Source organism: Aegilops tauschii, chromosome 5 (assembly GCF_002575655.3).
Source record: "Aegilops tauschii subsp. strangulata cultivar AL8/78 chromosome 5, Aet v6.0, whole genome shotgun sequence".
In the NCBI taxonomy this organism is placed as follows: domain Eukaryota; kingdom Viridiplantae; phylum Streptophyta; class Magnoliopsida; order Poales; family Poaceae; genus Aegilops; species Aegilops tauschii.
Genome location: NC_053039.3, coordinates 360874985 through 360900672, shown reverse-complemented (window position 1 = coordinate 360900672; position 25688 = coordinate 360874985). Strand labels below are relative to the sequence as shown.

Sequence of the window (25688 nt, the reverse complement as noted above, 5' to 3'; positions counted from 1 at the left end):
CACTGATGCATAAGATTGCAAATGGTGATTTGCCACCGGTGCAGTTTGTAGCAAATGGCCGTACATACAACTATGACTATTATCTAGCGGATGGCATCTATCCAAAGTGGCAAACCTTTGTGAAGCCGTTGAAAAAGCCGGAAGATAAGAAAAATCTTGATTTCCACGATGCTCAGGCGGCGGCTAGAAAAGATGTAGAGAGAGCTTTTGGGATTTTGCAAGCCCAATTTGCTATTGTGAAAGGACCGGCTAGATTTTGCGATCAGAAAATGCTTTGGTACATCATGCACGCTTGTGTGATCATGCATAACATGATCATCGAGAATGAGCGTTGCCAAGATGTAGACTACTATCAGTATGAGCTCTTGGGACATCCCGTGCGAGTGCGACGGAGGGCTGAAAGGGTGGCCCGTTTTGTTGCCTCCTATCATGCCATTCGACGTCCCACAACGCATAATGATCTTCAGAAGGATCTCATTGAGGAGTGGTGGGCATGGAATGGACGACAAAGAGCATCATGATTTGTGCGTTCGATATTGTATTGTTGAACTATTTGTTGTGTTTATTGCACTATTTGTTGTATTGAACGATAAACTGTTTGTTTGAGTTGTAAATGAAATTGAACTATTTATTTCGATTTATTTTTGTTTATGTTTGATCTTTTTGCTTCTGTTTTGGAATGCATATGTTGTTTGTGCGAGAGTCGCGCGCGCTGCATTTTTGCGCACTGCGCACGCCACGTCAAATTAGGCGATGGGTGCGCGACAAAGTAGTTTTTAGCCCGCGGCGCGTTCGGCGGCTGTTAGAGATGCTCTTACAATAAGATCAAACTAGGATGAGGGCATATATAATTAGCTTTCAAAAGCTTACAAAATAAAAAATTGTATGTCAAGAGTAGGATTTGAACCCACGCCCTTTCGGACCAGTACCTGAAACTGGCGCCTTAGACCAACTCGGCCATCTTGACTTGATGGCTCTCTTCTGCAATCAAGCTAAACATTTTGTAGGAAGCAATGAGGGCTACCATTCTAAGGTAGGCTAGACTTGCATGGGTTAACAGCTACGAGTACAAACCACAATGTTTGTGACTTTGTGTGCAACATCACATAGAACACTAGCAAGCCGACTCCCATCGCCGTGAAAAATTCAAGTGCAAAAGTTCACCGGCGAGGCGGCGACAGCGCTCGCTCACTCCGATTGCATCCCTACTCCACGCCGTCTCTGCCCTCCACCGTCTCGATGCCTCCACGCCTCCCCTCCCCCGCCCTCTCCGCCCACATACGCACGCTCTCCGCCGCCCCGGCATCCGCCGCCCGGGCCGGTGCCCCCCACCTGCTCGACGGAGTGCCGCGCCCGGACCGCCTCGGGCGGCTCCCGCCCGAGCTCGCGGGCTTCGTCCGCTCGCGCGCCGCGGGGCACACGCCCAGCCAGTTCGCCTACGGGAACGCGCTCGCGGCCTGCACCCCGGCCGCCGGGGCGGGCAGCGTCGCCTTCGCGGAGCAGCTCTACTGCGCCGCCTGGAAGGACGGGCTCGCGGGCGACGCCTACGTCTGCAGCGGCATGGTCGACCTGCTTGCCAAGAGCGGCCGCCTCGGGGACGCGCTCAGGGCGTTCGCGGACGGCGACCGCGGGAGCGCGGTCTGCTGGAACGCGGTCATCTCCGGGGCGGCGCGCAACGGCGAGCACGGGCTCGCCGTCGAGATGTTCGGCGACATGGCGTGGGGCTCCTGCGAGCCCAACTCGTTCACTTACTCCGGGGTCCTCAGTGCCTGTGCGGCGGGCGCGGAGCTGTGCGTCGGGAAGGCAGTGCACGGGCTGGTGCTTCGGCGTGACCCCGAGTACGATGTGTTCATTGGGACGGCGATCGTCAACATGTACGCGAAGTCGGGTGATATGGTCGCTGCCATGAGGGAGTTCTGGAGGATGCCCGTCCGGAATGTGGTTTCCTGGACCACCGCGATCGCTGGTTTCGTGCAGCAGGAGGAGCCACTAGGTGCTGTTCGGCTGCTCAGAGACATGGTCCGGGGCGGCGTGTCTATCAACAAATACACAGCTACTAGCATCTTGCTCGCCTGCTCCCAGATGCACATGATACGAGAGGCTAGCCAGATCCATGGAATGATCATAAAGACAGAGCTGTACTTGGATTACGTTGTCAAGGAGGCTTTGATCTGCACATACGCTAATATTGGGGCTATTGATTTGTCCGAGAAGGTGTTCGAAGAAGTTGGCAGAGTAAGCAACAAAAGTATCTGGTCAACTTTCATATCTGGGATTAGTAGCCATAACCTACCGAGATCAATTCAGCTATTAACGAGGATGTTTCGTCAGGGTCTAAGACCAAACGACAAATGCTATGCTTCTATTTTCAGTTCTGTGGACTCAACTGAGCTTGGAAGGCAGCTGCATTCGCTGGTTATAAAAGATGGGTTTGTTCATGGTGTCCTTGTGGGCAGTGCACTCTCCACCATGTACTCTAGATGTGGTGAAATGGAAGATAGCTGCAAGGTCTTCGAAGAAATGCAGGAACGGGATGAAGTCTCATGGACTGCAATGATTGCTGGTTTTGCATCTCATGGCCATTCAGATGAGGCATTCCGACTGTTCAGGAATATGATTCTTGATAATCTAAAGCCTGACCATGTGTCGTTATCTGCCATTCTTTCAGCTTGTAATGGACCAGAATACTTGCTTAAAGGGAAGGAAGTTCATGGACATATTCTTCGTGTCTATGGAGAAACTACGTCTGTTAGCACTTGTTTGGTTTCCATGTATTCCAAATGTCGAGAAGTACAAACAGCTAGAAGAATTTTCGATGCAACTCCATGCAAAGATCAGGTCATGTTGTCTTCAATGGTATCTGGATACTCTACAAATGGTTGCACTGACGAGGCAATCTCACTATTTCAGCTTATGATGGCAGCTGGTTTTCAGATAGATAGGTTCATATGCTCATCTATCCTTAGCCTATGTGCTAACATAGCAAGACCGCTCTATGGAAAACTATTACATGGGTATGCAACTAAGGCAGGAATACTGTCTGATCTATCAGTAAGTAGTTCACTTGTGAAGCTGTACTCCAAAAATGGCAACCTGCATGATTCTCGTAAAGTTTTTGACGAAATAAATTCCCCGGATTTAGTTACTTGGACAGCTATAATTGATGGATATGCTCAGCATGGAAGCGGTCAGGATTCTTTGGAGATGTTTGATTTGATGATTAGGCGTGGAGTGAAACCAGATAATGTTGTACTAGTGAGTATTTTATCTGCTTGCAGCCGTAACGGTTTAGTTGAAGAAGGCTTTAACTACTTTAAATCTATGAGAAACGTGTATGGGCTTGAGCCTGTGTTACATCACTACTGTTGTATGGTTGATTTACTTGGTCGATCTGGGAGGCTTGCAGAGGCAAAAAGTTTTATTGAGAGTATGCCTATGAAGCCTGACTTGATGGTATGGAGCACACTGCTTGCTGCTTGCAGAGTTCATGAGGATGCTGTACTTGGACGATTTGTAGAAAATAAGATACGTGAAGATAATTATGACCCAAGCTCTTTTGCAATGCTGTCAAACATTCTAGCAAACTCTGGAGACTGGGAGGAAGTAGCGAGAGTCAGAAAATCATTAAAGAGCAGCAAGAAAGAGCCTGGATTGAGTATGGTGTAAAGTGAAATGGTCAAAGAGTTCTATAAATAAAACAGGAATGCAGCACAGTACATTGACTGAGATGAAATAATGACATCATCTCGGGGAGTTCTGAGAAGAGCGCCAGTTGGTTACATGTAAGCAATGTGCAATGGATATCATTGGTATATTGGATAAACTGTTGAGCCTTTTTACACTGTTCAGCACATTTTGCATTGGTAGTTGTTCTAAACCTGTTAGGCATCTGATTAGTGACATTTGTTCCTGATCATGGGGAAGACTTGATGCCTTTCTAAATTTGCACCGACAATACAACTGAGTCAGGCTCTTTGCTGAACTTAATTCTTCATTCACTTTATGATATTTGACATGTAGGGCACACTTATAATTCTCAGGGAAAGTATATGTATTCATAATACTGAAGCACTCAATACATACAACCAAATCTATTTCTCTCTCTATTAGCCTATCTTTTGTACAGGTGGGTAGGATTCACAAAGTATACACTGAGCAGAAAATGTACAAGGGCAATTGCTAACAGAAATGCTAGCAAATGAAGGTTGCTCTTCTTCTTGTATTATCTAACTATGTATATATTTTTCCTTCGAGCAGCTATTGGACATCTCTCGGAGAGGCAGGGGGACAATTGAGAGATTCACATGGCACATTGGATATCCAATCATCTGAAGAATGTACCCCCAAATCAAAGGGGAATTTTACTTTGGGCGGAACTCCATACTCATTGCCTGTATTGTGTCCATTGTCAGGTTTTCTTGTATATGGATCTTCGTCCCTATTTCCAATACCTTCATTTGTGTCTATAACCCAATCAACTGCATACCCGTTGCACTGTTCAGGGTGTTCAAACTCTATCTCTGGCGAGGCTTCATTCATGCTATTGATTATTCCAGGGGCTATGCTGAAAAGCATGGCATCTGATGACCTCTGGAGGGTCTGTGTTTCAAATGGAAAGATGATTGGACCACTATGGATGTCTTTGTCTGATATATGAGTTAAAGACGGACCACGGCTGAAATTTATGACTTTACATGAAGAGCCATTTTGTGAACTGTTGGGCTTCTGCTGCTGCTGCTCATGAAAGTAATGCTGGCTATTGAGCCGACTCACAGGTATTGCAACTTCTGCTGAGCAAGGGGAGCTTTCGAAAGCAAAATGTGAAGCTTGTATGGATTGCAGGGCAGATAAGAGATCTGGCTCTATTGTTGCAGTTGACTGAGGACCCCAGGAGTGGGATAGTGCTCTTTGTGCCATAGAACTAGGCTTTTTAAATATCCTACAAATAGCCCAGGCATCCTGTCATCAGAAGATATATATCATATATCGAGATATTTTTTGGAATTTTAGCACTATAAGTATGTTTTGAATAAGAGGCTTACATTGGCTGGAATGTTTTTGTCTATTGGTACTTTAGGAAGTGATGGATCAGTTAGTGAAGGAAGCCTAAACTCATGCATCATCCAGTCAGTCTTGATCCCTTTTGCTGCTCTCCCTTTATAAAAGACAAGAGACTTCTTCAGGCCTATGCACTTGGTTCCCTCGGAGGAGTAAATGGGCCTATCTGTTCCTGTTGCTTTCCAGAATCCAGCTCCTGTGACTCTGTTTGGTCTAGCACTATTACGGTACTTCCGGTCCCTTGGGCAGTAGAAATACCATTCTTTTTCCCCAGAACTTGCAAGTTCTAAGTGAGGGCAAGGTAATGAATAAAATATTAGAGAAAGTAAAGGTGAATAATTCAATGCAATGAAGTAATGTTTGCAGATATTTAAGGAGGATAACTATATTTAGTTTGGTTTTCTGATGAGAAGGTTCTTAACTATTAGTGTAAAAAATGCTCTTATATTATGAAAATAAAGTCTATGTTTTGTGCGACTTTTGCTATAATTATGGTTACTATTATATTTTGAACACGTTGCATGCATACATAATGGATATGCACAATCTTGGATCTTCTGTGCTCTGTCTGAGTATGATATGGCCTTATTTACCATGACCACTAGTTTACCCATTGCTTGAAATATTGCTAGAAGATTTGCCCAACTTGTATTAAGAGTAAAACTTTGAACTGAAGTGGATCAGAAATCACGAGTTCTCTCTCTTGTTCGTCTTAACTTTCATATAGGTTAACTATGAAGACTGTATCTTTGCGCTGTAGTTCCCCAAAAGTAAGGAGGCTATGAGTTTATCTTCCATGCATTCGGCAGAAACAAGATGGTGAGTGTGGAATAATTTTGAAATTCTATCTCATCTCTAACGTGGGGCATAATATCTGGTGTCTGCATGTTATTAGAGAGAGATGTCTTCCATTCATTCTATTGATACATAAATGCAAAATTGTATATGCTGGCATTTATTTGGTTATTTGAAGCTAAAGCCTTTACAAGATCAAAGTTCCTTGTTGCTCCATTCAGTAACAAATAAGAACAAATCAAATAAGAACAATACAGAGAAGGTAGCAGCTTACTTGGGAGATCCCATGGGTCATATTTGTAGATGTCCAGCTGCCTGATGAGCTCAATTGAAAGGGGTTTCTGCTGAATCTTTCGCTTGAGATAAAAACCTACCAGCTCTTCATCTGTCGGATGAAACCGGAAACCAGGCAGAAGTACCTCCTCTGACTTGTCCATATCACTTCTCTCATCCATGACTAACAAGGGTGAAGCCTGATACAGGTTGCACTGCTCTTGTATTACCTATATGGATGTAGTGTATGGTTTTAGGGTCGAAGTTGGCTAGGTGAAGACAAACTCACGAATCTGTCTCTCTAATACAGTGCAAGGACTTATCAACTATGCACGGTCTACTATTTATATCCCTTGTTTGTGGCTTTGTGCTTGTGCAAAGGTGGCAAAACTCTTACTGACAGTTATCTAATATGGTACAGGAATTTATCAACCCAGAAAAAAATACAGAGATGGCTTGATGGACCTAAATATATGGGAAAGAATGAATACAAGACGCAGGTATCATGTGTAACTTGAGGACATGAGGTAGGAAACTAGTACTTATATAACTACTGTGTAAGATTAACTGTTTTTCTGTTAGATTTCTAGGCTCCTATTATATGCCTTGTATTCCGGGTCATAAACGATAGTCGGCAAGGGGAGTTTAACATACCCTTTATGAAAGAAATTACAGCTGCTTAAACATGACTAGATGAGGCCCACAACTCTGAAGCGCCCCTTGCAATAAGATAATATTTTATTCAGTCTCCTTTTGAATCTATCAGATTTATTTAATCAAGGATTAGTATCTCAATGAAGACAAGCATGTCAACATATATGGGGATTATTTGTCCCTTTCACTTCACACCTAAATTGTGATCTAGGACACCCTAAGCAACCCCTAAAAAATATTCATAAACAGTAGTAGCACCATTTCTTTTATATATTTGTCAGTTTCATAGAAATCAGGTATGGTTTGAACAGTTTCTTTAGTACTCCCTCTGTTCACAAATATAAGATGTTCTAGATTTTTAGTGAATTGGATGTCTACAGACATGTTTTAGTGTATTTGTTCACTCATTTCAGTCCATATGTAGTCCATATTGAAATATCCAAAACATCTTATATTTGTGAACGGAGTGAGTACGCTTTGGAAGCTAAACACTTTCAAATACATCAACACCACAATATCCAGGATTTATTCTTGCTACATTAATTTTCTTGAAGAATACCAATACATATTCCTCCATTCTCTGGTTTAGAAAATCCCTTGTATATAGAAAAGGATATCTCTTCTTACTACACATCATTTTCAGTACATATACACTATTACGCTTCTGGTTGCATTCGAGATTTACTTTGCATAAAGAATTCCTTCTCTTTTACGGGATCATTTCTCACCACTGTCTAATTTGTTCTCACTAGGACGATCCATTTTGCACGTACTAAAGCAACGGTTAGCTTATTTCTACTGCTAACATCATTGATGGAAACTTGGATGAAAGTTGATGTGACAACAGATGTACACGTACCTATGAATTTGTGATTGCTACTTTTTGTTCTAAACCTGTGCAATAGCTTAACTGAAAAGGCGGGGTAACTGTTTAAAAACTGCAGTGTGGAGAAACCTTCATCCCAGTTAATGTCATTAAAAAATAATCATCGTCATCTCCTGACAATGATAGCCTTAGCAGTGTAATTGCCTTCAGTTTTCTACCAAGAATCGTATAACTCACTGCAAACTGTTGTCACATATATTGGTATATATCAACTTTTATTTCACAATCAGTCATTGTCGTAGAATCAATCTCAGCTTGCTTGAGTGCTTTATCGTATGTTCTGGTCCATCACCAATTGTACACAGTTCATTGCTCATTATTTTATAAGATCCTGTTTTTAAGTATCACAGTTAGCATAGTTAAATATGATTACTTGGTCATACATGATCTTGTACAGCCTCTCTTTCTGTCAAAGGTATCCCGATTTTTTTTTGCCATGCTACTTTCTGTATCATCTTTCCTGCGCTGAATCAGCTGACATAATAATCATGCCAACGGCTTAAAGACAAGATTTTGGCCATGTTACAACGTACAAATAACTTAGTACCAAAAAGAACTCAGAAATTTCCCATGCCTCCCCAATTCCAGGCAGGATATTACCACCCAATCAATTCCATGTTTTTGAAAACAAAACATGATCACGTTCACAACTCTTGTCTTCTACCATGATCCACATTGGGAGATGGTTTGGGTTGAACTCTTCAAACGCATACCTTCTCGATGTCCTTGTCGCATTCTTGGTTTGTAGTTCTTGGAGCACCAGAACGTTCTTGCCAAATGGGCATTATCTTTGTTTTATTGCCTAATTTGCGGGTTGGTTTTTTCCTTTTCCAATTTTTGTGAACTTGCTAAAAATAGAGCACACACACCAACAAATGCATGTTTAGGACTCTGCAATCTACATTATGGTACCATATCTTCCAACCTGTGCTAGATTTTGTATCGAGGGTTGTATCTTCTGTTTGTTTGATAAGAAAAGGAGTCCCAGCTTTTGAGTCTTTGGGACTATCGAGCCAAATGTGCGTCAAGCTATAGTGCTGGAAATTTGCAGCCAAAGCATGCCATCGGGGAGCTTACAGATGTTCCATATCTTATATCTTAGGAGCATATAAAAATAGATACTTACTGAGTTACTGTGAAATGTGAGAGGAAATTTGACCATTTCATCTTAACAACTCTGGCCCTGGATTACATTCGCATTTGCAAAGCTGGTTAAATACGAGTCATTAGAGCTGCCATGAATCAGATAGTTTTTAGAAAGGAAATGAAAAATCAACTCCAATTTTTATGCATTCCTTTTCCTACAACCCTTTTGAGCAAATATGTGGTGCCAGCAACACATATCTTGCTAATTTACTATCTTAAAAGGAGCATTTTTCATGCATCCTCATAATTTGTTTGCCCATGCACACTACAGAACTTACATTGCACGGCCTAATTTTTTTTGTGGCTGAAATGGACTGGCCCAGAAAGCAACATCTGACCTCCCGATAGTATAATGAAGCCGTTAACATCAACCTCTTTACTCAAAAGAAGTTACTACATAGGACAAGCCAGAGCATGTCAATCATGTAGCAAAGAAAGAACAACTTGGTGCATACCTGCAGTTCCCTCCATTCACACAGTACATCCATAGGAAAAATAATAGAAAATCCCAGTGAGATAGATTTATTGGTATAAGTTTTACTTAATGCTAGCATGGTATGAACATCCATTGCCCACTTGCGAGGAAGAATCATTGAGCCAACCTGAAAGCTACGTACAAGTACAATGCATTTCTTATAGCAATAACCGTATTGTATATTTGTATGATTGGACATTTTCCACCACGAAGATTGGCAGTAGTATGGAAAGAACCATACATAATCATATTTTGTAAGACATCTTGTAGACCATACATTGCGTGCCTTACCCAGTAAGATCATACACTAAGCAGTCGAATAAAGGAAAGCTCATTGTTCTTCCAGATCTTTTTGCAGAAGTTACTCAAGGATATGCACAAAGCTAAAATCCGGACGGTTATAAAGACTTCAAGACGCCCCCAATAGCTCCTTGATATCGTACCCTTGCAACTGAAGCAATAAAAGATCATATGTCAGTTACATAGGAAGAAGGGAACATGAATTAGCTGCCCCTGCTCATGTGCAATATTCTGCATGTTAATCAAATCATAATTTCCTTAGCATTTTCATCCAGCAAATTACTGACACAGATGATAAGACGTACCTGAAGAAAGGTTAGCAGTAGTATAACTCCCGAGTTCCAAAATGCATGTATTGTAATAGGAGCTAGAAGATTGCGAGTTTGAGCATATGTAAACCCCAGTGCAACACCTGCGGAACATTCAGAAAATTTGTATCAACATAATGGTAAAACTGATAATTTGTCCTGAAGAAGACACCACTGACAGATTGTAGTCCTCAGACCGAATTACACAAAATGTTGCATGTTGTGCCTGTTCTTTGTTTCATCGCAACAGCTTTGTCTGTCATATTTCTGTAGCCAGTTTTGGCTTCTTTCTTTAGAAGAGAAGACCACAATTATAACATACCACATAACGGTTACACCAGATGTAACAAACACAACAGCTGATGTTGAATATTGTTCAAATAAGGATAACTACCACCTAATCTGATCCCTAAGATTCGGGACTAACTGGGAACTAATTCAAGTCCTATACTACGTCTTTCCTAATTATCCTGAACTGCTGCCTCACCACCAATTTCCTGCTACCAGATAGACTGATATGGGGACTTTATCTCTAACATGAAGCTTCCCTAAAGATGCGCGCACTGGACTCGCTACTGGTGGCAGGGTGCCATGCGCTGCTGGTTTGCCCCAATATGGGGAAGTCCCAACAGCAGCATCCCCTACAGCAACATGAACCATATGGCAAAGTTTGTCGGCAACTAAGTATGTTCATGCACAGATGGCAAAAATGGAATTCAATTGGTTTTCCACATTAGTTTTGAATCTCCTAGAAAATTACCAAGTACAAACAGTTGTGGGAATTGATCAGGTGTCAAATGGGCGAAGGCAAATACAGCAGCACTGAGAATCACGCAGACTGGAGTAGGAAACCTGTACCAAAAGCAAACTATTCAATACACCGACATGCAAAACTGCAAGCTCTAGAAAAATAAATACAATATCAACTTTTACCACTTAGTCAAGGACACCATTAGAAATCCTCGGAACACAGTCTCCTCCAGAATTGGTGCTAGAACTCCAGTAATCCCCACCAAATAGGCAGTGCTACCAATTTTAAAATTTGAAAAATAAATAAAGTTCTGATAGCTGGTGTGACAGCCGGCAAGTAAAACACAAAAGCTAGTGAGATGCTACCTGAGAGTTGATGAGCCAATTAGTGGCAGTAAAAGGACCAGCGAGTCCTTCTGCAATAACAAAGAGAGAGTCCAGAAATAGATCAGTAGTCATGTAGTAGTACCCATTAAATGGGTTAACTGCAGTAGTTGTACAACATATAGGATAGGTATAAAAAATTCTGAACATCCAAAATTATAAGGCATCTCAGAGAAATCAATTGCCAACCAAAAATAAGAGAATCTATGTTTCCAAATGTTTAACAACATAGCTCTCTGTTCTGGCAAATGTATCGTTTGATTTGACAATCATTTCGTACTAACTCCAAAGTATAGGACAGTCTTTCTTTTTTGACAGAGAACATATAGAACAGTCTCAGGTTATGAATATATTGAGTTAGTCTTGCATGAGTAAAAGTGATTACATAAAGCTAGGCTCAAGTGGGCTTAAGATACGTCAAAAGATTGGCCATATGAAAACAAAACAGATTCTTAGGAAGAACTTTTACATTTGGCATATTCTGAACTGTCCAACAAAATGCTTTATTTACCATATTACTTTTCAATGAACAAATCGGGGTGCAAATTAAAGGTGGATGGAGTCAGACTAGTGTAAGTCTGTAAGGTGACAGAAGTGTAAGGAGCAGACTAGTGTAAGTCTGTAAAGACTCATTTTGCTCCGTATGTAGTCACTTGTTGAAATCTCTAGAAAGACAAATATTTAGGAACGGAGGGAGTATAACAGAGCCTGACCTCTCTCTCTGGAGGTGCACCATTCAGATAGGTCATGGCAGCTCCAACTAAAGCAATGGAAATGACTGCACCAAAGAGGCCAATACCAGCCCACAGAAGCCAGCCATTTTGCAGCTTGAATGGTTCTTTGACATCTGAAAGGTCAAAATTACAATGTCAATGTACTTCAACAACAACAAAGCCTTTAGTCCCAAACACAGTGTCAACTTACTTCCTAACAGAAAATCACAAAAATAATCTTTGACCTTGACTAAAGTGTTAAAAGCAGCATTCATGAAAAAGAGGAACCCCTAAATTCATAGTTACAAGGAAACTCCAGTTGCAGTAAATAACCGACAGCACTTCTGACAGTTGAAAACATTAGTCTACAAGAAAGAATGCACCACTCTCTTTGCACAAGATCAAATGAACTAAAAGTAAGCATATTAATAAGATCATGTCCTGACCGTAACGGAAGACATCCTCAGGGAATGGTCGGAAGGTATTGGTGATGCTAAATATAACACCAAGCACAACAGCAGTCACGCTACTGCATAAGACAACAAAAGTAAACAGAATTGGATATTTTGAAATGGGCAATATCCATCCTTTATGTACACACTACCAGAAAAAGTATCGAGTAAGAATAGATCCATACAGTTGTCCGAGGAACAGTATTTCTGCCTTCTCATCTATAGTTGCCCCCGCGGCTGAAAACCCTACGTATTGCAGTATCGACTGCTCAACCAATCCTGTCAGAGCAAAGCTGTCTAAAGAACGCTCAGGACACTTTCTTAGCGTTAACCATGCCTAAAACTGCAAATAGGCATCACCAACCACAGCCAGCATGCATATACAAAGATACTTCTGCGAAAATAACCATCCGGTGTGCAGGATAAGAGTACCTTACTCCACAGCCCACCATGCTGAGGACAACAGTTTGCCACTCCCATGGCACATCCCATCGGCGAAGGACGGGCCACTCGTTCGAATCCTGCTTACATCCAAATAACGCAACAAAGTCTGATTGTCAGCAGGGCAACACCAGAAAGACAGGAATATTCACAGTCCAACTAGAGTTCAGTAAGTTTCCATGGCTAGATAATATCGTTGCACATAGATTGATAGTTCACCAATGCACCGGCCACATTTTTCTATTGATGCACTGGACGTGTTTCAAATTTCAACACAAGTTCTTCTGCTCTTTCAAGAACCTAAATTCTGCACCAAGCAACAAGAAGCACTGCTGCTAGCCTCAGTAGGGTAGGGCATCAAGAAATGGAGCGGTGGCGCATCACCTTACTGGAAGGCGGTGGCGGGTTGTTGTAGGATAAGCACGCGAAGTCTCTGCCGCTCCTCGAGCTCCTGCTCCAGCGGCCGGTCTCCGGCGGCCGCAGCAACCGCTGCTGAGCTCCTGCTGCGGCTGACGCTGCCAGGCGGCCGGTTCTTGGGGTGGGAAATGGCCTCCCGTGCTTGGAGAGGAGGAGGGATCTGCATGGGAGCGGCCGGAGGAGGACAAGAGAGAGCGGAGACGACGACGTGGAGGCCATCGGAAAGGGCGCGCGCTTCTCACTTCTCTGCTCTCTCTGCTCGCTGGGGAAGAAAGCCTCACGGCCTCGTGGGGATAAGGTGGGGACCTTTCTGTAAATCAGATAAAATGCAAGCGCAAAGCCAGAAAACGTAGACGGGAGACCCTTTCGTTTATTTGTCGTATAACTTGGGGTCCAAATTGCAAAGTGACACACACCCGTTCTTTTCTCCTAGGAGCAAGACGCCTCCGCGCTCGTGGCAACGGCGGCGGCGATGGCGACGTCGGCGAGCACGTCCGGCGAGTGGCTGAAGGGCGCCCTGCAGGAACTGAGGGGCCGCACGGGGAGCGCCCTGGAGCTCGACGACGGCCTCATCTCCGGCCTCGTCTCCTTCTGCGAGCTCGCGCCTCCGCCCGACGCGGCCGACTACCTCGCGGTCCGTACCCCCACCACACGCCCCTCCGTCATCGGAACGATAGCTTGCAGCACATGATCCATATCGCGTCGCGCTCGGCCTTCTGATTTGAGCTTGCTGCGCGTGTGTGCTTGTTTGGCGCGGCGGCCTGATCTGCATCCGGTTGGGGGTTTTCTCAGATTTAGGGTTTGTGCGGTTTTTAGTAAATTTGGCTGACGTTAGGATCGGTTTCACGTCAGATCAACCTTCAGAGCTTGATGATAATTGTCACTAGTAGTTTCAATAGTCTGGTTGCTGCATTGTGCCACTGGCAGTTTGCTATTTCTGGTTGAGGGTTGTCTGTTAGTTTTAAACTGATGAATGATCAAAGCGTGTCATGTTAGACTTGTATGCGGCCAGTGGAGAACATGGTGCTTAAAGAATCATATCATCATTCTTTCAAAAGAAAAGAGAAAAAAATGAAAAAAGAATCATATCATCATGAATCCCATTTTGTAACCTAATGTTTTGTCAGTATGTTTTGAGCATCTTATCTGTTCTATTACTTAATATATGCATATGTGCATGTTCGCTGGCAATCTAGAGCTTGAGATGTAGTTACATCTTTAAGGGAAACTTAGACTAGTGCATAGTTAGCCTGCCCTTGTCTTGCTGATCTGATCGACACAAGTATTGTGGATTGTGATGAAAATGATTTGCTTTCTTGTGAGCATGTACATTGACTATTGGTTTGGCAGTGTGTCTACATATCTTTTGCGGAGCATCTCGAATATAGTTGAAAGGATGACCTGGGCACATTCAGCCCAAATACCATCATGATGAAACTAATGTGTGCTCTTGACATCCGTGTCACTGTAGTTTTGCATTAACCTTTCTCAATTGGGCATTGTGCATGGCTTTCTCAAATTTTATGTGTGGCCATTTTGTGTTATAAAGGAGCTCTAGTTCCATTTTTTTAATTCGTTTGGAGTTGTACTTGTACATACTCCAGACTGCTTCTTCTGAGTGACACCACTGTTTATCAGCTTATCATGTTCTATATTATGCACACGCCATGAATTGTGGAAACTACTGTTACTTAGGTGAAGTAAAATGTTGATCATTCTATGTGTACAATTCTGCAGAATATTGTTGGAGCAGAAGCCGCGCAGGACCTCATTCAGGAGTACTTGCAGAGGAGGGGCTACATTGATCCCTCAAAAGGAGCTGGAAGCTCGCAGTCGTCTAACCTTCAGCCTTATTTGAAGCCATCTGCTGATGCAGCAACTGCCCAAACAAAGAAACATACACGTACACAAAAAGATCCAGCATCTTCTTCTAGTCAGAGTTCCAAGAGTCAATCAGATGCTGCTGAGACCCCTGCTGCCTCCAAGAGAGGTCCAAAAAAGAAGGGAGGAAAGGCCATCTCCCTTGCTGAGGCAGCAAAGGGTTCTATTGTCTTCAAGCAGGGGAAACCTTGTTCATGCCAAGCACGGCTGCACAATCTTGTTAGCAACTGCTTATCATGTGGAAAAATTGTGTGTGAACAAGAGGGCGAGGGACCATGTAGTTTCTGTGGCTCACTTGTCTTGATGGAAGGTAGTACATATGCGGGTTTAAGTGATGTTGGAGTTCCTCTTTCGGACACAGAAGTTGCAGCTGAAGCTTATGCAAAGAGGCTTGTTGACTATGACAGAAACTCTGCGGCAAGAACTAAAGTTTATGATGATCAAAGTGACTATTTTGAAATGGAAGGAAATAGTTGGCTCTCATCTAAGGTAATCGACGTTTGATTGTTTCTATTTCATTGTTCCATCCATCTCATCCCTTGTGGCTCATACTCGTATATATCCACTCATTCCGATTCTTTCCCATTTGTTGATCTTCACTGTCCTTTATTTTAGTGATTAAGTCGTAAGGAAAGACTTTTAGCTATTAACCGAAATTTGCATACAACACCTAGCCATAATGTGAAAATTTATGTTTATATTTATTATAGGATTTATTTATGCAATGTATTTTTCTTTGGTGCTCAGAATCAGCCCATTTCAGCAATCAACTCTTTACTCCTAAAAATTATGCATATATCATCTATTTTTATGAGTATATATGATAAAAGATGTAATTTGATGGATTAGACAATGATAGGATGTTGTGTGACTGTTTTTTAGGATATTGAAAGGCAAGTTGTTCTAATTGGATGATATATACAAAGACATTTATTGCAGTTCTCTATTTTTCTCGCTTCAGGAGAAGACAAACCTAAAGAAGGTGCACGACGAAGCTCAGGATGCAGCTGAAAAACAAAAGGGGAAAGTGACGGTCACATTTGATTTGGTGGGCCGTAAGGTAGTAACTCGTTCCTGCAGGCTCGGTTCACAGTTTGGAAGCTTTCAATAAGAAAAGAAACATTTCGACGCCGATATAATTTTGCAAGTATCTTCTGCAGGTAATTTTGAACAAGGATGATGCCGCAGAGTCGGAATCTGACCAAGGGATCATGAGACCACTAGAACAGATGCATCAGGTTCAACGCATACAGCCCAGCCCCTCGATCAGAGAGCAACCAGTCTTCGTTGAAACAGGACCTGTGAAGCCGAGAACCGACAGGGTAAAACAGAGCAAGAAACTCGGAAAGAATGGCTTGTGCCTGGAGGTAACCGGAAGGGTGCAGCATGATGACAAGGATCCCCAGAGCTTTCTTGGTGGCAAGATGAAGAAGGGTGATCATCTCGCGTACAGTTCCTTCGGTCAAGTTCGTGAAGGTGATGACTACGAGTGCTCCCTTGATTTTGATTGAGCTTTAGCTGCGAATTTTGATGCGCTCGAGTGCCTTCACATTGTACTTAATTATCCCATTTCATACGGGTTGGATTGTGGTCTGGTCAAGTTTCCAGCTAGAGGTATTTTGGAAAGGCTTGCTTCGGGATCAGATCATTCAACTAAAGTTGTCAGGCCGGATAGGCTTTGTGGGGTCTTGAACCTATAAAGTACAAGGTCAAGAGCACTGAGGCAAAAAAAATTATGACCCTAAATCCAAGTATTTTATCAGTAATGTTGCCTTGTTCTGGCCGAAGTATGTTCTGAATCAGCGAACTCTGTAGTGCTATCTGTACAATTTTGCACTTTAAAACGGCATTTGGAAAACATCAACTACGCCATGTCTTTCTTGAATTTCACTGGATACTTTACAGGCAAGCTCTTGCATTGTCTGCCCTTTATTTTGAGAACTGCCCATCAGGCATTTTATTCCTTCAAGCGGATCATATGCTCAATCAGAAACTCAGGGATTACATCGAAAGTATACTGATTAACATGTAAGGAAAAGGGGTATCTAGCACAAAGGTGAGCCGCCACATTGGCCTCCCTATAAGTGTAGACAAGTTTGAATCCCTGAAAACTCCAGACATAAGACTACATCTCTCTGAAAACTTGCCATCCTACGGACCTGTCATCGCCTTGCATCCACAAGTTGCAAAGGTTTTGACAATCAGACTCAGTTATTACATGAGATAACAATTTGTCCATAGTTAGTCACATAGCATCACGGTACGCCAATAACTCTGAGATAAAAAGGATTATCTGTATAAACGCATGGTTGTGTCTGTCACCGATGTGTATTTTGAAGGTTCTAAAAAGATCCGGTTTATGATGGGTAAGAGTGACGGGCGTGCGATCATGAGGCAGAACTGGTGAAAAGTTGTCGAGGACACCATGATGAAAGAAGTTGAAATGGCTGTGTTCAGGTTCAATAAGGTCAACATGACCAGTGGTTTGATGATTCATTGGCCCATGTGATAAACCCTGATTGAATGGCAGATTAGGATATGTATGTAGTAGTATACAGTACGAACTTATGTGTTTAATGGTAGGTGTTATGCGGTAATGAACTTGGTAGTATCAACTTTTGGGTCTAACTGGATATGAAGATCATCCACCTTCTATTTTGTGACCTACTTGGCATGTAAATGTACATATATGTGGCTTCTAGTGTAACCATCCTACTACTCTCCTTCAAATTGTACTAGCTTGGCAATCAGTACTGCGATTTTGCTATTTTTTATTCACTACACAAAGGGCTACAATACACTCAGCTCATTTCACACCAAAATATAAAATATGCTATGTTGAGACGCTAAATCAAATTTACAATCCAACATTTATATTTGGACTAGAATTTTGCCCAACATGACTATAATGTAAAAATGGTGTTTCTTTTTTTAGTAGAATTTTGAAATGATGCAATTTCCCGAAAAGAAAATGTAACCATTTTTCATATGGACTACATGTTAGTTTCATATTTTGACCAGAAGTTCATCAAATTTATGAATTTTGCACGTAAAAAATGATAAAATTTATGAAAATCAGCATGCCATTTTCAAATCTTAATAATGAGGGTTCTGTTTTGACCGAAATACTGAAATTTCAGCACAAAATATATCATATGTTATTTAAAATGAACATGCTTATTTATTATTTGAAAATCAACATTTTCAATAAAGCATGATTTCAAAATATCACCCATTTTTATTTCAAAAATGAGATTTCTATTTTAACCAGCATGCTATTTACAAATCTAAAAAACGAGGGTTCTGTTTTGACCAAAACGCTTAAATTTCAGCTCAAACATATTATATATTGTTGAACACGCTTATTTCATATTTCAAAATCAACATTTTTCAAGATAGTATGATTTCAAAATATCACCCATTTTCCATGTTTCAAAAATGAGATTCCTATTTTGTCAAGCATTTGATAAAAAATATTAATTTTGCGTGTAAAATAATTATTATTTTTAAAGAAAATGAACACGCTATTTTTAATTTTATAAAATAAGGTTTCTATTTTGAAAATTTGAAAACTAACGCTGAATTTCATGTTTCAAAATGAGGCTTTTGATTTGACTTTATTTTGATAACAAGTATGAAATTTGACTATAATTTAATCAAAATTCAAAAAACTGCACGTCAAAAAATGATAAAATTACGAAAAACCTACATCACTAAAAATGCATTATTTGATGGTTTCCACATTTCAATCCGTCGATGTGTTCATAATTCCTATCGAGGCTTCCATTTTTGACCTTTCCAACACACTTCCGTTTCCAAATAGATGAATAGACTACCAACAAACTAAACATGTTTCACTACACATCACAATGCTAAATACTCACTTCTTTGGCTTTGAACAATCTTCTTCTGCATCCTTCAATGGTCTCTTCTTGCCCCTCGCCACCTTATCATCTTCTGCATTCTGAATCTTTCTCTTCTCTGCATCCTCCAATGATCCATCTTCTGCATCTGAATCTTTCTCTTTTCTCCGCCTCTACCTAGTGCCTTTTGCTTTCCTGGCAAAATTGAAGAAAAATATTTTAACACTCTCCAAGGGAGTAAATTACACTGTAAACACATATGAAAATGAACAAAGAGGTAAACATGTACATGAACTTCATTAGCTTTTTTTTGCCTCTCAACCTCTCGCGCTTAGATTACATCCTCTTGTTGGATTCTTTGGTAGTTGGTCTCCCTTTTGAAACTATTGGGTTTGGGTCTTCGACTTCATCGGTGTAGCATTCGCGAGCAGAAAAGAAGTAGGCCGACAAAGAAACAAACGATTTCCGACCATGATCCCAATCAGTTTTTTCTTTGTCAACCAATATACTCTTGAGGAACTCCATCATCTCTTCTGGCTGTGATTCGCTAGCTGCGGCCGTGAATAAAGCTTCACTAGCCATGTTACATAGTTCTGGTACTTATTCATGTGCTCAGACCATACATGCGTATTTGCAGTCCTCGAAGAACGAAACGCTGGCTTGACATCTATTGTCCATCTTGCCTTCACAAAAAATATTGGATATATGCACACACCAAGATGATATAGAACAAAATATATATATGCGCATGAATAATACTCGCTTTCCATCTTTTTACATTTACAAGGTCCTGCAGATGGTGGTGACCTTGTTCGTATGGTCTTCTTTAGTGTTGGTCGAGAGGAGTAAGCATGGCATCTGGGGATGGAGATGGACCAGGCAAAACGGCGCGCTAGTGCGTTAATGGAGATAGTGTTGCACCAGGCCTTGCAGATGCACCTAAACAGCGACGGCGACTTGACATGCAGTCGGCCCATGATCTCCAACACAAGCTCCTCTCCATTTGTTAGGGCATATTTCTCTCTAATGGTTTTGATGATTGATGACAATGTGTTTTACGGACTAACCGTTCACATTGAGCATTTTAGATATTCTTATATATGGCACAAGACGAATTTATTCCCCTTGGTGACAATAAGAGTGAAGACGGTTTTTCCGACGTTTCTTTTTTTGGTGGACATGAGTCGTAGGAAAACCGTACTATTAAGAAGGGATTCGCTTTGAAAAGGTTTGGGTGAAATCAACACGTACACTTACACATATGCACCCACTAACCATTCCGGCAACATGTAGGAGTTCACCGTTTTTACTTGGCAAAGTTGAAGCACTCAAGCAGTAGTATCGCGCTGGTCCACGATAGCATCGCTTGGCGGTACTGTCGCAGACCAGTACCGTACCCAATACCTCTTGTTTTAGGCCTCCCCATAATTAATGGTAGTAGAGCGGTAGTACCGCTTATTGCGGCAGTACCGCATTCTACTGACGCGTACCGCTTATTTTAGGGCTTCTGTTGCCCAGACTATTTTAGCGGTACTAGAGCGGCTGTACTAAGCTACCACTTCGTGCGGTACTTCTGCCTTGGCATCTGTGTCCTGTGACCCCTCGCGGCAGTACCGCATATGGGAACGGTAGTACCACTTCGGCGACACTATCGCCTTTGTACTCTTGTACTCGCAGGCGTCAGCTAGAACAATCACCCCTAGAGGTAGTACAAAGTAACGGTTGGATTTGCCGCTTGGGTGCGGGCAGAACAAGTAATGGTTGGATTCGCCCCACCACTATACAAAGGAGGTCTTATTCCCCAATGATGACCCACAGGTATACGGGATCAATTGTAGCTCTTTTCGATAAGTAAGAGTGTCGAACCCAACGAGGAGCAGAAGGAAATGACAAGTGGTTTTCAGCAAGGTAATGTCTGCAAGTGCTGAAATTGTAAGTAGCAGAGTAGTTTGACAGCAAGATAATTTGCGAGCAAGTAACGATAGTAGTAACAAAAGTGCAGCAAGGTAGCCCAATCCTTTTGAGGCAAAGGACATGCCAAAATGGTCTCTTATAATAAGCAAAGCATTCTTGAGGGTACACGGGAACTTACACCATGTTGGTTTGATTTGTGTTCGCTACTTTGATAATTTGATATGTGGGTGGACCGGTGCTTAGGTGCCGTTCTTACTTGAACAAGCCTCCTACTTATGATTAACCCTCTCGCAAGCATCCACAACTACCAGAAAAGTATTAAGAATAAATTCTAACCATAGCATTAAACTTTTGGATCCAATCGGTCCCTTACGGAATAGCGCAGGGGTTTAAGCTTCTGTCACTCTCGCAACCCATCATCTACTTACTACTCCATAATGCATTCCCTTAGGCCCAAATATGGTGAAGTGTCATGTAGTCGACGTTCACATGACACCACTAAGGGAATCACAACATACATACTATCAAAATATCGAACACATATCAAGTTCACATGAGTACTTGCAACATGATTTCTCCCGTGACCTCAAGAACAAAAGTAACTATTCACAAATGATAATCATGCTCAAGATTAGAGGGGTATTAAATAGCATATTGGATCTGAACATATAATCTTTCACCAAATAAAACATATAGTAATCAACTACAAGATGTAATCAACACTACTAGTCACCCACAAGCACCAATCTATAGTTCTGGTAACAAGATTGAACACAAGAGATGAACTAGGGTTTGAGATGAGATGGTGCTGTTGAAGATGTTGATGGAGATTTCCCTCCCCAAGATGGGAGAGTTGTTGATGATGATGATGACGATGATTTCCCCCTCCGAGAGGGAAGTTCCCCCGGCGGAATCGCTCCGCTAGAGGGCAAAAGTGCTCCTGCCCAAGTTCCGCCTCGAGACAGCGGCGCTCCATCCGATAGTCCTCCCCTTATTTTTTCTAGGTCAAAATGACCTATATACCAGAAGATGGGCACTGGAGGTGGGCCTGAGTGAGCACAACCCACCAGGGCGCGCATGGGCTCCCTGGCTCGCCCGTCTGGGTTGTGTCCACCTGGTGGGCCCCCTCTGGTACTTATTTTCTCCAATATTCATCATATATTCCATAAAAAATCTCCGTGAAGTTTCAGCTTGTTTGGAGTTGTGCAGAATAGGTGGCCTGACGTAGCTTTTCCAGGTCCAGATTTCCATTTGCCGGAATTCTCCCTCTTTGTGTGTACCTTGCATATTATGAGAGAAAAGGCATTAGAATTACTACAAAAGCATTATTATGCATAAAAACATCATAAATAACAGTAGGAAAACATGATGCAAAATGGACGTATCAACTCCCCCAAGCTTAGACCTCGCTTGTCCTCAAGCGAAAACCAAAATCGAAAAACATGTCCACATGCTTAGAGAGAGAGTTGTCGATAAAAATAATATACAGACATAGAAGCATCATGTAGATTATTATAACAGCAACAAATTTAAACACAAGACTTTTATCATAGAGCTTTTATCATAGACTTCTCATGAATAAGTAGCAGTTCATCACACAATCGAAGTATAAAGCATAAACTCTATTAGAAACCAACAAACTATGTTCTTAGTCAACTTTGTAACTATAATTCATCATTTTTTAGGAAGGGTCGCGTATCAGAGCCTTTAGGCAAGTCCACATACTCAACCATCATATAGTCTTCTATGATTGCTAACACTCATCGCATACACATGAGCAAAACGTTTCAGCCGGACACATAGAAAGATAGGGGCTTATAGTTTCGCCTCCCAACGTATTCACCTCAAGGGTGATGTCAACAGTAATAACTTATGCCACCCATATTCAACTCGACATATGTGCCTAGATCTTTCCTCACCACATGATGCTTGCCAAAGAAGAAAAATAAAAAAGGAATAGAGGGAAAAACTTTGACTCTTTGCATAAAAGTATTCTGTAAAAAAAACATAAAATTAAAAGATAGACCCTTCACAGAGGGAAGCAGAGGTTGCCGTGCACTTATTTGTTTGTATGCTCAACCCCTTAGTGCAAAAGAACATCACGTTGCATTGCCCCTTGTGATAGCAACCTTTATTATGCAGTCTATCGCTTTAATTCTTCATCATCACAAGTTCGTGCAACGCTCAATTTTCTCTTACACTAAATGATCTCACACATTTAGAAGCAATTTTTATTGCCTTTTTGCATCGATGGCAACTTACTTGAGGGATCTTGCTCAATCCCTAGGTAGGTATCGTGGACTCTTGAAAATAAGATTTGGGTTTAAGGGTTTTTGGATGCACAAGTAGTATCTCTACTTAGTGCGGAATTTTTGGCTAGCAAAGATAGGGGCAAGCACCACATGTTGAAGGATCTATGACAATATAACTTCTATGTGAATATGAACAAACATAAATCATTACGTTGTCTTCCTTGTCCAACGTCAACAGTTTTTGGCATATAATATTTTGATGGGGCTCGAAATCACAAAAGATTTCTAGGATAGTGTATTTATATGTGAATCTTCTCTTCCCTTATTAATTCTTTCATGAGTTGCATCATTGACCAATGCTATGTTTGTCAATCTCTAATAAAATTTTCTACTTATACTTTTCCTTATGTGGTGCCATCACCTACCATAAGGTTAGCATATGATCTTTTTCTTTTATTTCCTTTCTTTTTTATTTATATCCTTTCTTTTTATTGCAACATGAAAGTAAAGAAAGCAGAAACTCAAACTAAACTTTATTATATATCTTCCACACTATTACAAGGATAGATAACTAAGCAAGCTCTCGAAAAGAAAGGATCGAACTAAACTTTTATTCATCTAAAGCAAAAGATCGAACTAAAATAAGTAAAGGCAAAAAGATAGTGGGGATAATACGATACCTGCGCACCTCCCCCAAGCTTGGCGGAAGCCAAGGGGAGTGCCCATACCCGATACTCAATTTTCCTTTGGTGATGAAGAAGAAGGAGGTGGTGATGAAGATATCTTGTCCTCGGGTTTCCATGGCAGAGGCTCACCATTATAAGAGGAGGAGTGAGTCTCACGGGTCCTGAAACTGGCAGCCAAACTCATACCTTTAAACCTTGCCTCATATTCAAAGACTTGGTTTTGAAGATCATAGATCTGGCTTTGGAGGAAGTTGATTTGCTCGTTGAGGGTGAAGACGATGTCCTTCAAAGACTTGCCATCCATCTTGAGATCACGGGTGTAGTCCGCGATCATGAGGTGATTGGCATTGAGTCCATGTTCCACCATCCCCTTGCATCGGAAGACCTCCTACTCCATAGCCTCAAGCCTGGCCTCCACGGTTCCCGTCCCCTTGGGACCTTGCACATCACGGATGTGCAGCACCCCCTCATGCATCTGGATAGCCTGAGGGTGCTGCATCACCTCCCATAGATATGGGTTGATGACGTTCTCGAAGAACTTGCCCTTGGAGGAGCATGGAGCGGCCATGGTAGATTCGATCTGTCAGAAAACAACAAGGAAAGAGAACATAAGATTTTTCCGTGATACGACTGTCAATAGGTTCGGGGGGTATATAAAGATTTTTTATCTTGGGAAACAAGCAAACGTGAGAGAAACGGAGTCCAGAAGGTGTCCCTGGTGGGCACAACCCACCTGGGCGCGCCCTGGTGTTTTATGCCCACCAGGGTACGCTTCCTAGAAGTTTCTTATTTTCCTTATTTTCCAAATATTCCAAAACTGACAAAAAAATATTTTTGCTGATTTTTCGGAGTCCATTTACTTACCATATCACGTACCTCCTTATTTTCACGATTCTGGAGTGTTCTGGAAGGACTCTTTTATGTGTTCTTCCGGTGTCAAAGTTTGGATAATATTACTTTCAACATTAATGGGCGTACCCGAGATATAATGTTTTATTCGTTGCCCATTAACAACCTTCGGGTTAGTACCTTCGACATTATTTATTTTGATAGCTCCAGACCGATAAACCTCCTCGATAACATAGGGTCCTTCCCATTTGGAGAGGAGTTTTCCTGCAAAGAATCTGAAAAGAGAGTGTACAAAAGAACATATTCTCCGACTTTGAACTCACGCTTTTGGATTCTTTTATCATGCCATCTTTTAACTTTTTCTTTAAATAACTTGGCATTTTCATAAGCTTGGGTTCTCCATTCATCTAATGAGCTAATATCAAATAACCTCTTTTCACCGGCAAGTTTGAAATTATAGTTGAGTTCTTTGATTGCCCAATATGCTTTATGTTCTAACTCAAGAGGTAAATGTCAAGCTTTTCCATAAACCATTTTGTAAGGAGACATACCCATATGATTTTTATAAGCTGTTCTATAAGTCCAAAGTGCATCATCTAATTTCTTAGACCAATTCTTCCGGGACCTATTGACAATCTTTTGCAAGATTAGTTTTATTTCTCTATTACTAAGTTCAACTTGACCACTAGACTGAGGATGATAGGGTGATGCAATTCTATGGTTAACATCATACTTGGCAAGCATTTTACGGAAAGCACCATGAATAAAGTGTGAACCACCATCAGTCATTAAATATCTAGGGACTCCAAACCTTGGGAAAATAACTTCCTTATTGGTTGGAATAGCTTCTACCCATTTAGTAACATAATCAACAACAACCAAAATATGTGTATACCCGTTAGAGGAAGGAAAATGTCCCATGTAATCAAATCCCCAAACATCAAATGGTTCAACAGCAAGTGAATAATTCATAGGCATTTCTTGACGCTTACCGATATTACCTATTCTTTGACATTCATCACAAGATAAGACGAACTTACGGGCGTCCTCGAAAAGAGTAGGCCAATTGTCGGGTGGTAGGTGCGACATATGCCAACGGGTGGCTTATCATTGTGGGAGCCAGTAAGACGTCGCCGGTGCCTGGAAACGGGATGAGGCGAAGACATGCACGCCGGCGAATCTTACCTAGGT

The 25688-nt window shown here is 41.7% G+C and overlaps 4 protein-coding genes and 1 non-coding gene across 5 annotated transcripts; 2 read left to right on the top strand and 3 right to left on the bottom strand.

The window, feature by feature from the left end:
- Window positions 1-886: 886 nt before the first annotated feature.
- Window positions 887-967, bottom strand: TRNAL-CAG (transfer RNA leucine (anticodon CAG)). The gene has a single exon. It is a non-coding gene; the product is annotated as a tRNA-Leu (tRNA).
- Window positions 968-1075: 108 nt separating this feature from the next.
- Window positions 1076-5053, top strand: LOC109770490 (pentatricopeptide repeat-containing protein At1g74600, chloroplastic). Its single transcript, XM_020329196.4, has 2 exons — window positions 1076-3782; window positions 4258-5053. Exon 1 carries the CDS (start codon window positions 1240-1242, stop codon window positions 3664-3666), a length of 2427 nt encoding a protein of 808 aa, XP_020184785.1. The 5' UTR covers window positions 1076-1239; the 3' UTR covers window positions 3667-3782; window positions 4258-5053.
- LOC109770491 (transcription factor JUNGBRUNNEN 1-like) lies at window positions 4258-6514 on the bottom strand. Its single transcript, XM_020329197.4, has 3 exons — window positions 6128-6514; window positions 5043-5344; window positions 4258-4959 (listed from the first exon to the last, which is right to left on the bottom strand). Exons 1-3 carry the CDS (start codon window positions 6306-6308, stop codon window positions 4258-4260), a joined length of 1185 nt encoding a protein of 394 aa, XP_020184786.1. The 5' UTR covers window positions 6309-6514.
- A 2908-nt stretch (window positions 6515-9422) lies between these two features.
- On the bottom strand, window positions 9423-13366 carry LOC109770489 (uncharacterized). Its single transcript, XM_020329194.4, has 10 exons — window positions 13020-13366; window positions 12627-12715; window positions 12380-12487; window positions 12189-12271; window positions 11743-11876; window positions 11012-11061; window positions 10829-10921; window positions 10656-10747; window positions 9893-9999; window positions 9423-9738 (listed from the first exon to the last, which is right to left on the bottom strand). The coding sequence occupies exons 1-10, from the start codon at window positions 13269-13271 to the stop codon at window positions 9697-9699; spliced, it is 1050 nt and encodes a 349-aa protein (XP_020184783.1). The 5' UTR covers window positions 13272-13366; the 3' UTR covers window positions 9423-9696.
- A 37-nt stretch (window positions 13367-13403) lies between these two features.
- Window positions 13404-16818, top strand: LOC109770488 (uncharacterized). Its single transcript, XM_020329193.3, has 4 exons — window positions 13404-13686; window positions 14790-15422; window positions 15895-15993; window positions 16094-16818. The coding sequence occupies exons 1-4, from the start codon at window positions 13525-13527 to the stop codon at window positions 16442-16444; spliced, it is 1245 nt and encodes a 414-aa protein (XP_020184782.1). The 5' UTR covers window positions 13404-13524; the 3' UTR covers window positions 16445-16818.
- Window positions 16819-25688: the final 8870 nt, after the last annotated feature.

What these genes read in the sequence shown, in the direction of transcription:
- LOC109770490 (XM_020329196.4), top strand. Translation starts at nt 1,240, where the DNA reads ATGCCTCCACGCCTCCCCTCCCCCGCCCTCTCCGCCCACATACGCACG.
- LOC109770491 (XM_020329197.4), bottom strand. Translation starts at nt 6,308, where the DNA reads ATGGATGAGAGAAGTGATATGGACAAGTCAGAGGAGGTACTTCTGCCT. An exon ending in TGACCCATGGGATCTCCCAA is followed by an intron (nt 5,345 to 6,127) that starts GTAAGCTGCTAC and finishes GCCCTCACTTAG; the next exon opens with AACTTGCAAGTTCTGGGGAA. An exon ending in ACAAAAACATTCCAGCCAAT is followed by an intron (nt 4,960 to 5,042) that starts GTAAGCCTCTTA and finishes TTCTGATGACAG; the next exon opens with GATGCCTGGGCTATTTGTAG.
- LOC109770489 (XM_020329194.4), bottom strand. Translation starts at nt 13,271, where the DNA reads ATGGCCTCCACGTCGTCGTCTCCGCTCTCTCTTGTCCTCCTCCGGCCG. An exon ending in ATACTGTTCCTCGGACAACT is followed by an intron (nt 12,272 to 12,379) that starts GTATGGATCTAT and finishes TGTCTTATGCAG; the next exon opens with TAGCGTGACTGCTGTTGTGC. An exon ending in ATTGGCTCATCAACTCTCAG is followed by an intron (nt 10,922 to 11,011) that starts GTAGCATCTCAC and finishes TAAAATTGGTAG; the next exon opens with CACTGCCTATTTGGTGGGGA.
- LOC109770488 (XM_020329193.3), top strand. Translation starts at nt 13,525, where the DNA reads ATGGCGACGTCGGCGAGCACGTCCGGCGAGTGGCTGAAGGGCGCCCTG. An exon ending in ACGCGGCCGACTACCTCGCG is followed by an intron (nt 13,687 to 14,789) that starts GTCCGTACCCCC and finishes ACAATTCTGCAG; the next exon opens with AATATTGTTGGAGCAGAAGC. An exon ending in TTGATTTGGTGGGCCGTAAG is followed by an intron (nt 15,994 to 16,093) that starts GTAGTAACTCGT and finishes TATCTTCTGCAG; the next exon opens with GTAATTTTGAACAAGGATGA.